Source organism: Cetorhinus maximus, unplaced genomic scaffold, assembly GCF_964194155.1.
Source record: "Cetorhinus maximus unplaced genomic scaffold, sCetMax3.hap1.1 HAP1_SCAFFOLD_483, whole genome shotgun sequence".
In the NCBI taxonomy this organism is placed as follows: Eukaryota; Metazoa; Chordata; class Chondrichthyes; order Lamniformes; family Cetorhinidae; genus Cetorhinus; species Cetorhinus maximus.
This window is the reverse complement of record NW_027596425.1, coordinates 66521-80505: the sequence shown is the minus strand read 5'-3', so window position 1 is coordinate 80505 and position 13985 is coordinate 66521. Positions and strand designations below refer to the sequence as shown.

Genomic DNA, 13985 nt, shown 5'->3' with positions numbered 1-13985 from the left:
AGGCAGGGACACTGTAGAGAAACACTTCCACTCATCCCTCTGCTTCTCCAGCCTTGCCACATGCTGGGAAACCCACAGGAACATAGGATTAGGAGCAGGAGGAGGCCATTCAGGTCTTTGACCCTGCTCCGGCATTCAATAAGATCATGGTTGATCTGGATGTGCCTCAACCCAACTTTCCTGTCTGCCCCCCCCACCCCCCCAATAACCCTTGACTGACTCCCTTGTCGATCAAAAATCTGTCTAACTCAGCCTTGAATAAATTCAATGACCCAGCCTCCACTGCTCTCCGGGGAAGAGAATTCCACAGACCAGCGGCCCTTTTAGAGAAACAAAATTCCCCTCATCTCCATCTTAAATGGTAGACCTCCTACTCTTGAACGATGTCCCCTAGTTCCAGTCTGCCCCACAAGAGGAAACATCCTCTCGGTATCAAGTTCACATTTTCCCACATTACACTCCATCCGCCAAGATTTTGCCCCCTCACTCAACCTGTCTATATCCCTTTGTAGACTCTCCACCTCCTCTTGGCCACTTACTTTCCTACTTACCTTGGTGTCGTTGGCAAATTTAGCTGCCATACATTCACTCCTTTCACCCAAATCATTTTGGTTAACTATAAATAGCTGAGGCCCTGGAACTCCCAGCCTCTGACCTGCTCTTGTAGCCACAGTATTTATATGGCTGGTCCAGTTCAGTTTCTGGTCAGTGTTAACCCCCAGGATGTTGATAGTGGGGGATTCAGTGATGGTGATGCCATTGAATGTCAAGGGCTGATGCTTATATTCTCCCTTGTTGGAGATTGTCAATACCTGGCACTTGTGTGGCACAAATGTAGTCAGACAGGAGAGTACTTTACGCTTTATTAGGTCTGGGCTTTTAATGTTTTTTGTTTGAGGGGTTTTGCTAGGGTGGATACCGGGACGATGTTTCCTCTTGTGGGACAGACTAGAACCAGGGGACACAGTTTAAGAACAAGAGGTTTACTGTTTAAGACGGAGATGAGGAGAATTTTTTTCTCAGAGTGGCATTAGTCTGTGGAATTCTCTTCCACAGATGAGTAACTCACAGAATCACAGAATTTTTACAGTGCAGAAGGAGGCCATTTGGTCCATTATGTCTGCACTGGCTCTCTGAGCATTCTGCCAATCTGCCTTTTCCCTTTAACCCTGCACATTGTTTCTATGTAAATAATCATCCAATACCCTCTTGAATGCCTCGATTGAACCTGCCTCCACCACACTTCCAGGCAGTGCATCCCAAACCCCAACTACTCGCTGTATGAAAAAGATTTTTCTCACCTCAACATTTGCTTCTTTTGCAAACACTTTAACACTGTGCCCTCTGGTTCTCGATCCGGTCACAATTGGGAACAGTTTCTCCCTATCTACTTTGTCCAGACCCCTCATGATTTTGAAAACTTCTATTAAGTCTCCTCTTAGCCTTCTCCTCTCCAAGGGGAACAGTCCCAACTTCTCCAATCTTTCCTCATAACTGAAGTGTCTCATCCCTTGAACCATTCTCGTAAACCTCTTCTGCATTCTCTCCAATGCCTTCACATCCTTCCTATAGTGTGGCGCCCAGAACTGTACACAATACTCCAGCTGAGGTCTAATCAGTGACTTATATAATTTCATCATAACCTCCCTGCTCTTATACTCTATGCCCCTATTAATGAAGTCTAGGATACTGTATGCTTTAGAAACAGCTTTCTCTACCTGTCCTGCCACCTTTAATGACTTATGTACATATATACCCAGGTATCTCGGCTCCTGCACACACTTTAGAATAGTATCCTTTATTTTATACTGCCCCTCCATGTCCTTTATACCATGACTCCTGACTCCCCAAAGCCTGTCCACCATCTACAAGGCACAAGTCAGGAGTGTGATGGAATACTCTCCACTTGCCTGGATGAGTGCAGCTCCCACAACACTCAAGAAGCTCGACAACATCCAGGACAAAGCAGCCCCGCTTGATTGGTACCGCATCCACAAACATTCACTCCCTCCACCACCGACGCACAGTAGCAGCAGTGTGTGTACCATCTACAATATGCACTGCAGCAACTCACCAAGGCTCCTTCGACAGCACCTTCCAAACCCATGACCACTACCACCTAGAAGGACAAGGGCAGCAGACACATGGGGAACACCACCACCTGGAAGTTCCCCTCCAGGGCACTCACCATCCCGACTTGGAACTTGGAAGGGGAGATAATGGTACAGGGGCAATATCACTGGGTTAGTAATCCAGAGCCCCAGGCTAATGCTGTAGGGACACAGCAGCTCGTGGAATTTGAATTCAATTCCCTAACTGGAATTCAAAAGTGAATTGGTGACCATGAAACTGTTGTAGATTGTTGTAAAAACCCATCTGGTTGGCTCATGTCCCTTTAGGGAGGGAAATCTGCTGTCCTTACCCGGTCTGGCCTACATGTGACTCCAGACCCACAGCCATGTGGTTGGCTCTTGACTACCTCTCGGTCGAAGGGGAATTAGGGATGGGCAGCAAATGCTGGCCTAGCCAGCGATGCCCACGTCCCATGAAAGAATTGAAAAAAAGAGAGACCCGCTCAATGATCTACACTAGGCCTGGAATTCCTGTGGACTTTGTGTGATCTATAAAGACGCCGTGTACACGCTGAGAGTCCTACCTCAGTCAGGAACCAACTCAAGTCCCTCGAAAGCCACACACACCCAAAGGCTCTGTGCTCAGCGGCTACCTTGCGCAGAGCGAGCTTGGTTTGCTGGCTAAAGCAGCTCTTCGACATCCAGAGTTAGGGGTTGTCTTTTTCCCCCCAAAGGGTCCTTCCTCCCCGTTCTCCCACACCGCTCTCGCTCTGAGCTGCTGTCCGCTGACTCCTGCCATTGTGTATGCAACAAACAAAAACCTGCATCTCAGTGTCGTCCTTCCCAGCCTCAGGACTTGCCAAAGCCCCTACCAGCCCGTGGAGTGCTTGAACTGTGCTCATGTGTTGTAACATAGGAAACACGGCAGCCAACCTGTGCACAGCAAGATCCCACAAACAGCAATAAGGTAGTGACCAGATGATCTGTTCCTACACTGTTGGTTAAGGGATAAATATTGGGCCCAGGACTCCGGGAGAACTCCCTGCTCTTTGAAATAGTGGCCGCGCCTGTTGTGCCCACCGGACAGGGCAGACTGGTGCTCAGGGTGAGGCCTCGTTCTAAAGACAGTACCCCTGATAGTACGACCCTCCTTCAGCACTGACCCTCCAACAGTGCGGCACTCCTTCAGTACTGACTCTCCGACAGTGCGGCGCTCTCTCAGTACTGACCCTCCAACAGTGCGGCGGTCCCTCAGTACTGACCCTCCGACAGTGCGGCGCTCTCTCAGTACTGACCCTCCGACAGTGCGGCGCTCTCTCAGTACTGACCCTCCGACAGTGCGGCGGTCCCTCAGTACTGACCCTCTGACAGTGCGGCATTCCCTCAGCACTGACTCTCTGGCAGTGCGGCACTCCCTCAGTACTGACCCTCCGACAGTGCGGCACTCCCTCAGTACTGACCCTCCGACAGTGCGGCGCTCCCTCAGGACTGACCCTCCGACAGTGCAGCGCTCCCTCAGTACTGACCCTCTGACAGTGCGGCGACCCCTCAGTACTGACCCTCCGACAGTGCGGCGCTCCCTCAGTACTGACCCTCCAACAGTGCGGTACTCCCTCAGCACTGACCCTCCGACAGTGCAGCGCTCCCTCAGTACTGTCCCTCTGACAGTGCGGCGCTCCCTCAGTACTGACCCTCCGACAGTGCGGCACTCCCTCAGTACTGACCCTCCGACAGTGCGGCGCTCCCTCAGTACTGACCCTCCAACAGTGCGGTACTCCCTCAGCACTGACCCTCCGACAGTGCAGCGCTCCCTCAGTACTGTCCCTCTGACAGTGCGGCGCTCCCTCAGTACTGACCCTCCAACAGTGCGGTACTCCCTCAGCACTGACCCTCCGACAGTGCAGCGCTCCCTCAGTACTGTCCCTCTGACAGTGCGGCGCTCCCTCAGTACTGACCCTCCGACAGTGCGGCACTCACTCAGTACTGACCCTCTGACAGTGCGGTTCTCCCTCAGTACTGACCCTCCGACAGTACGGCGCTCCCTCAGTACTGACCCTCCGACAGCGCAGCACTGCCTCAGTACTGACCCTCCGACAGTGCGGTGCTCCCTCAGTACTGACCCTCCGACAGTGCGGCACTCCCTCAGTACTGACCCTCCGACAGTACAGCACTGCCTCAGTACTGACCCTCCGACAGTGCGGCGCTCCCTCAGTACTGACCCTCCGACAGTACAGCACTGCTTCAGTACTGACCCTCCGACAGTGCGGCGCTCCCTCAGTACTGACCCTCCGACAGTACAGCACTGCCTCAGTACTGACCCTCCGACAGTGCGGCACTCCCTCAGTACTGACCCTCCGACAGTGCGGCACTCCCTCAGTACTGACCCTCCGACAGTGCGGCACCCCCTCAGTACTGACCCTCCGACAGTGCGGCACTCCCTCAGTACTGGCCCTCCGACAGTGCAGCACTCCCTCAGTACTGACCCTCCGACAGTGCGGCGCTCCCTCAGTACTGGCACCGGGAGTGAGAATCTTCATTTTGTGCTCCATTCTCTGGAGTGGGACACGAACCCATGACCCCCTGACTAAGAGGCGAGCTGACTTGCTCTCCGCAGTGTGACAGCCCCCGTGTTACTGGGCTCAGGTGAAGAGTGGTTGCTAACCGCTGGTCGCTCTGTAACACATTGCGAGTGGACCAGAGGCAGCAGAGTTTGGGCATGTGCAAGGTTACATTCTCGACTAGTTTGGTTTCATATGCAGCAATTGCAGGTCTAACTCCTAATGGGACAGAGTGGTTAAACTGGATCATATCGAGATGGTCCTGACTCCGAGTTCAAACAGTTCCCCTTATTTGTTTCTGGAGCGATGGATTCTTTTGCGTTTGCAGTCACAGACCTCGGTGTCTTCTTTAAAATTGCGGGATGACAGTGAAAGAGTTTCCTCTTTTCAAAGTGTGGTTCAGTGTGGCATTCACTGTGATACCAGCAGGCATGGTGGGCCAGAGCGAGGGTGGGGTCATCACCCGGAGTGTGAGAGGCTGCGATCAAGCCACAGCATAGCAGGGTATAGGTGAGGCTGTGTGTGTGTGTGCGAGGGTGTGGACTCTCACCCCTCCTCTCCTGCTGAATCTCACTGGGCTAGGGGTCCCCCTCCTCTCCTGAAGGTGCTGACTCTCACTGGGGTACAGGTCCCCCTCCTCTCCTGAAGGTGCTGACTCTCACTGGGGTACGGGTCCCCCTCCTCTCCTGAAGGTGCTGACTCTCACTGGGGTACAGGTCCCCCTCCTCTCCTGAAGGTGCTGACTCTCACTGGGTACAGGTCCCCTCCTCTCCTGAAGGCGCTGACTCTCACTGGGGTACAGGGTCCCCCTCCTCTCCTGAAGGCGCTGACTCTCACTGGGGTACAGGTCCCCCTCCTCTCCTGAAGGTGCTGACTCTCACTGGGGTACAGGTCCCCCTCCTCTCCTGAAGGTGCTGACTCTCACTGGGGTACAGGGTCCCCCTCCTCTCCTGAAGGTGCTGACTCTCACTGGGGTACAGGTCCCCCTCCTCTCCTGAAGTTGCTGACTCTCACTGGGGTACAGGGTCCCCCTCCTCTCCTGAAGGTGCTGACTCTCACTGCGTATTCGGACCCATTAAACCTGGACTGCGCATCTGAATGATATATCTGTGTATTGGCACAGGGTGTGGAAAGTGTACTGACGGTAGGAGTGTGTAGCTTTGAAGGAACAGCGTGTTAGAGCGCTGCTCCTTTAGGCTGTCCCTTAGTACCTGTATTTTAGACTGACGATGCTGCCTTGTGATCTATCAGACAAATGCTGAGTGTGTTTAACATGACCCGAGTGCCTTGCTCAAGGATCTCTCTCTCTCTCTCTCTCTGGACTCTGGCGAGAAGCTAAATGGTTAGCTGTGAGAAATGACTTTTGTCACTGAATTGCAGGCTACAGGAATCACTGGCAAGGTCAGCCTACCCCTCGCTGCCTCTTGAGAAGGAGGTGGTGAGCCAGCTTTTTGAATTGACGCAGGCCCATGTGGTGTAAGTACACCCACTGTGCGTTTAGGGAGTGAGTTCCAGGGTTTTGACCAAGCGACAGCGAAGGGTCAATGGGTGTAATATATGGGTGTCAGTGTGCAGGGTGGGGTATATGGGTGTCAGTGTGAGGGGTGGGGTATATGGGTGTCAGTGTGCGGGGTGGGGTATATGGGTGTCGGTGTGAGGGGTGGGGTATATGGGTGTCGGTGTGAGGGGTGGGGTATATGGGTGTCAGTGTGCGGGGTGGGGTATATGGGTGTCAGTGTGCGGGGTGGGGTATATGGGTGTCAGTGTGAGGGGTGGGGTATATGGGTGTCAGTGTGAGGGGTGGGGTATATGGGTGTCAGTGTGCGGGGTGGGGTATATGGGTCTCAGTGTGCGGGGTGGGGTATATGGGTGTCGGTGTGCGGGGTGGGGTATATGGGTGTCGGTGTGCGGGGTGGGGTATATGGGTGTCGGTGTGCGGGGTGGGGTATATGTGCCTCAGTGTGCGGGGTGGGGTATATGTGCCTCAGTGTGCGGGGTGGGGTATATGTGCCTCAGTGTGCGGGGTGGGGTATATGTGCCTCAGTGTGCGGGGTGGGGTATATGTGCCTCAGTGTGCGGGGTGGGGTATATGTGCCTCAGTGTGCGGGGTGGGGTATATGTGCCTCAGTGTGCGGGGTGGGGTATATGGGTGTCAGTGTGCGGGGTGGGGTATATGTGCCTCAGTGTGCGGGGTGGGGTATATGGGTGTCAGTGTGCGGGGTGGGGTATATGGGTCTCAGTGTGAGGGGTGGGGTATATGGGTGTCAGTGTGCGGGGTGGGGTATGGGTGTCAGTGTGCGGGGTGGGGTATATGGGTGTCGGTGTGCGGGGTGGGGTATATGGGTCTCGGTGTGAGGGGTGGGGTATATGGGTCTCAGTGTGCGGGGTGGGGTATATGGGTGTCAGTGTGCGGGGTGGGGTATATGGGTGTCAGTGTGAGGGGTGGGGTATATGGGTGTCAGTGTGAGGGGTGGGGTATATGGGTGTCAGTGTGCGGGGTGGGGTATATGGGTCTCAGTGTGCGGGGTGGGGTATATGGGTGTCGGTGTGCGGGGTGGGGTATATGGGTGTCGGTGTGCGGGGTGGGGTATATGGGTGTCGGTGTGCGGGGTGGGGTATATGTGCCTCGGTGTGCGGGGTGGGGTATATGTGCCTCGGTGTGCGGGGTGGGGTATATGTGCCTCAGTGTGCGGGGTGGGGTATATGTGCCTCAGTGTGCGGGGTGGGGTATATGTGCCTCAGTGTGCGGGGTGGGGTATATGTGCCTCAGTGTGAGGGGTGGGGTATATCGGCGTCGGTGTGAGGGGTGGGGTATATCGGCGTCGGTGTGAGGGGTGGGGTATATCGGTGTGAGGGGTGGGGTATATCGGTGTGAGGGGTGGGGTATATGGGTGTCGGAGTGAGGGGTAATTGTTTGACCAAGGAAACTGGAAGCAATCCCTGCTGCTCTCTGAATTCAAATTGAGAGGTAATTCGAATGGAGCTCAGCTCTTAGGCGCCATCAACACCAGTTACTCACAAACCCACTGGGGGATTCAGGAGAAACGTCTTTACCCAGAGAGTGGGGAGAATGTGGGACTCGCTCCCGCGGGGAGTGGGGAGAATGTGGGACTCGCTCCCGCGGGGAGTGGAGAGAATGTGGGACTCGCTCCCACGGGGAGCGGGGAGAATGTGGGACTCGCTCCCACGGGGAGTGGGGAGAGTGTGGGACTTGCTCCCGTGGGGAGTGGAGAGAATGTGGGACTCGCTCCCACGGGGAGTGGGGAGAGTGTGGGACTCGCTCCCACGGGGAGCGGGGAGAATGTGGGACTCGCTCCCATGGGGAGCGGGGAGAATGTGGGACTCGCTCCCACGGGGAGCGGGGAGAATGTGGGACTCGCTCCCACGGGGAGCGGAGAGAATGTGGGACTCGCTCCCACGGGGAGCGGGGAGAATGTGGGACTCGCTCCCACGGGGAGCGGGGAGAATGTGGGACTCGCTCCCACGGGGAGCGGGGAGAATGTGGGACTCGCTCCCACGGGGAGCGGGGAGAATGTGGGACTCGCTCCCACGGGGAGCGGGGAGAATGTGGGACTCGCTCCCACGGGGAGCGGGGAGAATGTGGGACTCGCTCCCACGGGGAGCGGGGAGAATGTGGGACTCGCTCCCACGGGGAGCGGGGAGAATGTGGGACTCGCTCCCACGGGGAGCGGGGAGAATGTGGGACTCGCTCCCACGGGGAGCGGGGAGAATGTGGGACTCGCTCCCACAGGAAGTGGGGAGAATGTGGGACTTGCTGAACCCTTCACTCGGACCTGACCTTGGAATTCTTCCCCCCTTGCAGGAGGAGTGGACGTTTTACAGACCCGGGGAGAGCAGAGTGTCGGCGATGATCTGAGGGGGCTCCTGGCAGACTCGGAGCAGAGACCTTGTGCAGACCCACCCCCTTCCGGCGGCCCCCGGCCCACCTCCCCTCCCCCGCCGACAGGATGGGGCGCAAAAAGATCCAGATCACCCGCATCCTGGACGAGCGCAACCGACAGGTATTTCCCGGGAGCGGCCCTTCGGTGATAACGCCTCTCGTAAACCCTCGACCCACAGCGGCTGGAACCCCACCTCCCCCAACTCCCCCCCCGCCCACCCCCACACTTCCCCCAGCACCGCTCTCCCACCCCCACCCATCCCCCGAGCTCCGCTTTCACCCCCATCCTTTACCGCACGTGCTCGCTGGTTTCACAAATCACCCTCCCCCGACATGGCCGGTCTGAACAACGGGCCAAACTGACTCGCCCTTCGACCATGGCGTGCGTCACAGTTCAGCCGGAGCCCTGCCTGCCCGCCCTTCGCTGGACGCCCAGGCTCTCTCGCACCCACCCACCCACGTGCAGGCCACCCCGATTGGCTCCTGCCTTCCCCAGCCCCAGGAGGCCAAGGCTGTGGCAGGCAAAGGGCCAAGCCAAGGTGTGATCGGGGCGGGGGGGGGGCGCGAGCTCACTTCTGAACCGAATGGCGGACCAGGTATGAGGCGCTGTCTCCCCCAGGGTTCCTGTGTTGCGAGCAGGAAGATAGCATCCACGTGGACAGAAGCCTCAGGTCACTCCTGGATCACACTCGTGAACAGCAGCAGAAGGAATGCGTTGTGGAACGATGAAATTTGCATAATCAGGCAAGGCTATTTATAGAGGGACCCACACGCACAGTGTAGGACAGCTTTTTATATCCGAAACTGCTAAGTCTGGAAGCCTTAATTAGGGACTCGTAGCAGTCGCACTGTAATTAAGATAAAAATGACAAGATACTTCAGTGGAGTGCGAAACAGCAGGCTGACAGAGGCTGACTGGGACTGTGTGGAGCGTGGGAAGGAATGGGAGGGAGAGAACCATCCCACTCCTTCCTCTCCACAAACACACACACACACACACACACCTCCATCTCCTAACCCAGCTGAAGAAACAGGGAGGCAGCCCAGGCGAATTTTCAATGACGCCAACGGAGACCCATCAAACACTCCCAGGACAGGTACAGCACGGGGTTAGATACAGAGTAAAGCTCCCTCTACACTGTCCCCATCAAACACTCCCAGGACAGGTACAGCACGGGGTTAGATACAGAGTAAAGCTCCCTCTACACTGTCCCCATCAAACACTCCCAGGACAGGGTACAGCACGGGGTTAGAGACAGAGTAAAGCTCCCTCTACACTGTCCCCATCAAACACTCCCAGGACAGGGACAGCACGGGGTTAGATACAGAGTAAAGCTCCCTCTACACTGTCCCCATCAAACACTCCCAGGACAGGGTACAGCACGGGGTTAGAGACAGAGTAAAGCTCCCTCTACACTGTCCCCATCAAACACTCCCAGGACAGGGACAGCACGGGGTTAGATACAGAGTAAAGCTCCCTCTACACTGTCCCCATCAAACACTCCCAGGACAGGGTACAGCACAGGGTTAGAGACAGAGTAAAGCTCCCTCTACACTGTCCCCATCAAACACTCCCAGGACAGAGACAGCACGGGGTTAGATACAGAGTAAAGCTTCCTCTACACCGTCCCCATCAAACACTCCCAGGGCAGGTACAGCACGGGGTTAGATACAGAGTAAAGCTCCGTCTACACTGTCCCCATCAAACACTCCCAGGACAGGTACAGCACGGGGTTAGATACAGAGTAAAGCTCCCTCTACACTGTCCCCATCAAACACTCCCAGGACAGGGTACAGCACGGGGTTAGAGACAGAGTAAAGCTCCCTCTACACTGTCCCCATCAAACACTCCCAGGACAGGTACAGCACGGGGTTAGATACAGAGTAAAGCTCCCTCTACACTGTCCCCATCAAACACTCCCAGGACAGGTACAGCACGGGGTTAGATACAGAGTAAAGCTCCCTCTACACTGTCCCCATCAAACACTCCCAGGACAGGTACAGCACGGGGTTAGATACAGAGTAAAGCTCCCTCTACACTGTCCCCATCAAACACTCCCAGGACAGGGTACAGCACGGGGTTAGATACAGAGTAAAGCTCCCTCTACACTGTCCCCATCAAACACTCCCAGGACTGGTACAGCACGGGGTTAGATACAGAGTAAAGCTCCCTCTACACTGTCCCCATCAAACACTCCCAGGACAGGTACAGCACGGGGTTAGATACAGAGTAAAGCTCCCTCTACACCGTCCCCATCAAACACTCCCAGGACAGGTACAGCACGGGGTTAGATACAGAGTAAAGCTCCCTCTACACTGTCCCCATCAAACACTCCCAGGACAGGTACAGCACGGGGTTAGATACAGAGTAAAGCTCCCTCTACACTGTCCCCATCAAACACTCCCAGGACAGGTACAGCACGGGGTTAGATACAGAGTAAAGCTCCCTCTACACTGTCCCCATCAAACACTCCCAGGACAGGTACAGCACGGGGTTAGATACAGAGTAAAGCTCCCTCTACACTCTCCCCTATGGAATGAGAATTACTCTTGAGAAGCAAACGTGAAAAGGCTGAAAACCGGACAGCAAAGCGGGGGATTATAAAGTAAGGCTCCCTTTTCTCCCGCACTTTTGGTGACTTGTCGGATTTACAAAGTTACATCCAGGGGCCATGAGCCTGTTTTCAACCCTCATCCTCGATCACAGAATTGCAGCTGATCCTTACATTGTTCCTTCTGGGATCTTGCTGTGTGCTAATTGGCTGTCCTGTTTCTTATATTGCAACAGTGACAACTGCTTAAGAAAAAAATCCTCTTGGTGCTGAAGCGTTTTGGGACAACCTGAGGTGTAATTACAGAAAATGCCGGAGAAACTCAGCGGGTCTGGCAGCATCTGTGGAGAGAGAGAGACAGAGTTAACGTTTCGAGTCCCGACTTCGGAGCCCTGAAGAAGAGTCATACGGACTTGAAACGCTAACTCTGTTTCTCTCTCCACAGACGCTGCCAGACCCGCTGAGTTTTTCCAGCATTTTCTGTTTTTATTTCAAATTTTCAGCATCTGCAGTATTCTGCTTTTAGCTGAGGTGTAATTATTTCTTTTATTTTCCCAGCCCTTCAAACATTTCAATATTTACTTAACCTCTTCACTCTTTATCCCTCCACCCCTCTCTCTATCTCTGTCTCGCACTCTTTGTCTCACTCTGTCTTTCTCTCTCTCTCTCTGTTTCCTCGCTGGTTCTTCCTCATCTTCCCTTTCTCCCTCCCTCTCTCTCTCTGTCTCACTCTGTTTCTCTCTCTCTCTGTTTGCCTGTCTCTCTGTCTTTCTCTTTCTGCCTCTCTCTTTGTCTCTCTCTAACTCACTCTGTCTCTTTCTCTCTCTCTGTTTGTCTCTCCCTGCCTGCCTCTCTTTTTGACTCTCTATCTCTTTCTCTCACTCTTTCTCTCTCTCTCTGTTTGTCTCTCTTTCTTTCTGCCTGCCTCTCTTTTTGTCTCTCTCTAACTCACTCTGTCTCTTTCTCTCTCTGTTTGCCTCCCTCTATCTCTCTGTTTCTCTATGTCTCATTCCCCCACTCTTCCCTCTGCCTCTCGCTTTGTCTCTGCGTCTCTTTCTCTCTCTGTTTGTCTCTTTCTCTCTCTCTTTGTCTCTCCCTGCCTGCCTCTCTTTTTGTCTCTGTATCTCTTTCTCTCGCTCTTTCCTTCTCTCTGTTTTCCTCTCTCTCTCTGTCTGCCCCTCTCTTTGTCTCTCTGTCTCTTTCTCTTGCTCTTTCTCTCTATCTCTCTCTCTCTGCTTGCTTGTCTCTCTCTCTCTTTTTCTCTGTCTGCCTCTCTTGTTGTCTCTCTCTGGCTCACTTTGACTCTTTATCTCTCTCTTTCTCTGTCTCTCTTTCTGTTTGCCTCTCTCCCTCCCTCTGCCTCTCCCCCTGACACAGGTGACCTTCACCAAGCGGAAGTTTGGTCTTATGAAGAAGGCGTATGAACTGAGTGTACTGTGTGACTGTGAGATCGCCCTCATCATCTTCAACCACTCCAACAAGCTCTTCCAGTACGCCAGCACTGACATGGACAAAGTGTTGCTGAAGTACACAGAGTACAATGAGCCCCATGAGAGCAGGACCAACGCTGACATTGTGGAGGTAAGCTGCCCAGGGCGGGGGCCGGGTAGTGGAGGTGAGCGGCCGATTTAGGGCCGGGTTGTTGAGCGCTGCGGCTGAGGACCAACTCCTCCTGATCAGGTTGAAGCCGTCACCCACCCACTGCCCCCTCACCCACCCACGCCCCCTCACCCACCCACGCCCCATCACCCACCCACGCCCCCTCACGCACCCACGCCCCCTCACCCACCCACGCCCCCTCACGCAACCCCCTCAGTTGCGGATGGCAAGAGGGAGGGAGCGACTGAGGGAACGAAAAGCAGCTAGGAGTGGGAGAGTGGGAGCGAGAAAGACGGTGAGCGGGAGAGTCAGTGACTGGGAGGGAGGGGGTGAGTGGGAGGGAGGGGGTGAACAGGAGGGTGAGTGAGTGGGAGGGAGGGTGAGTGAGCGGGAGGGTGAGTGAGTGGGAGGGAGGGGGTGAGTGGGAGGGTGAGTGAGTGGGAGGGAGGGGGTGAGTGGGAGGGTGTGAGTGGGAGGGAGGGGGTGAGCGGGAGGGTGAGTGAGTGGGAGGGAGGGGGTGAGCGGGAGGGTGAGTGGGAGGGAGGGTCAGTGAGCGGGAGGGTGAGTGAGTGGGAGGGAGGGGGTGAGCGGGAGGGTGAGTGAGTGAGAGGGAGGGGGTGAGCGGGAGGGTGAGTGAGTGGGAGGGAGGGGGTGAGCAGGAGGGTGAGTGACCGGAAGGGAGGGTCAGTGAGCGGGAGGGTCAGTGGGTGGGGCAGTGGGGGGGTGGGTCAGTGTGGGGGGGCAGTGTTGGGGGGCAGTGGGGGTTGGGTCAGTGTGGGGGGGCAGTGGGTGGGGGTAGCGGGTGGGGCAGTGGGGGGTGGGTCAGTGTGGGGGGGCAGTGGGTGGGGGTAGCGGGTGGGGCAGTGGGGGGTGGGTCAGTGTGGGGGGGCAGTGGGTGGGGGTAGCGGGTGGGGCAGTGGGGGGTGGGTCAGTGTGGGGGGGCAGTGGGTGGGGGTGGCGGGTGGGGCAGTGGGGAGTGGGTCAGTGTTGGGGGTCAGTGTGGGGGTAGCGGGTGGGGCAGTGGGGGGTGGGTCAGTGTGGGGGTGGGGCAGTGGGGAGTGGGTCAGTGTTGGGGGTCAGTGTGGGTGGGCAGTGGGGAGTGGGTCAGTGTTGGGGGTCAGTGGGGAGTGGGTCAGTGTGGGTGGGCAGTGGGGAGTGGGTCAGTGTTGGGGGTCAGTGTGGGTGGGGCAGTGGGGAGTGGGTCAGTGTTGGGGGTCAGTGTGGGTGGGCAGTGGGTCAGTGTTGGGGGTCAGTGGGGAGTGGGTCAGTGTTGGGGGTCAGTGTGGGTGGGCAGTGGGGAGTG

The 13985-nt window shown here is 55.9% G+C and overlaps 1 protein-coding gene across 1 annotated transcript in view; it reads left to right on the top strand.

Moving 5' to 3' along the window:
* Positions 1 to 8506: 8506 nt before the first annotated feature.
* LOC144673819 (myocyte-specific enhancer factor 2D homolog) overlaps positions 8507 to 13985 on the top strand; it is a gene marked incomplete at its 3' end in the record, with an annotated part of 69876 nt that continues 64397 nt past the window's right edge. The window contains exons 1-2 of the mRNA XM_078535469.1: positions 8507 to 8652; positions 12461 to 12664. Coding sequence (XP_078391595.1) covers positions 8599 to 8652; positions 12461 to 12664 — 258 coding nt within the window. The remainder of the gene's footprint in view (positions 8653 to 12460; positions 12665 to 13985) is intronic.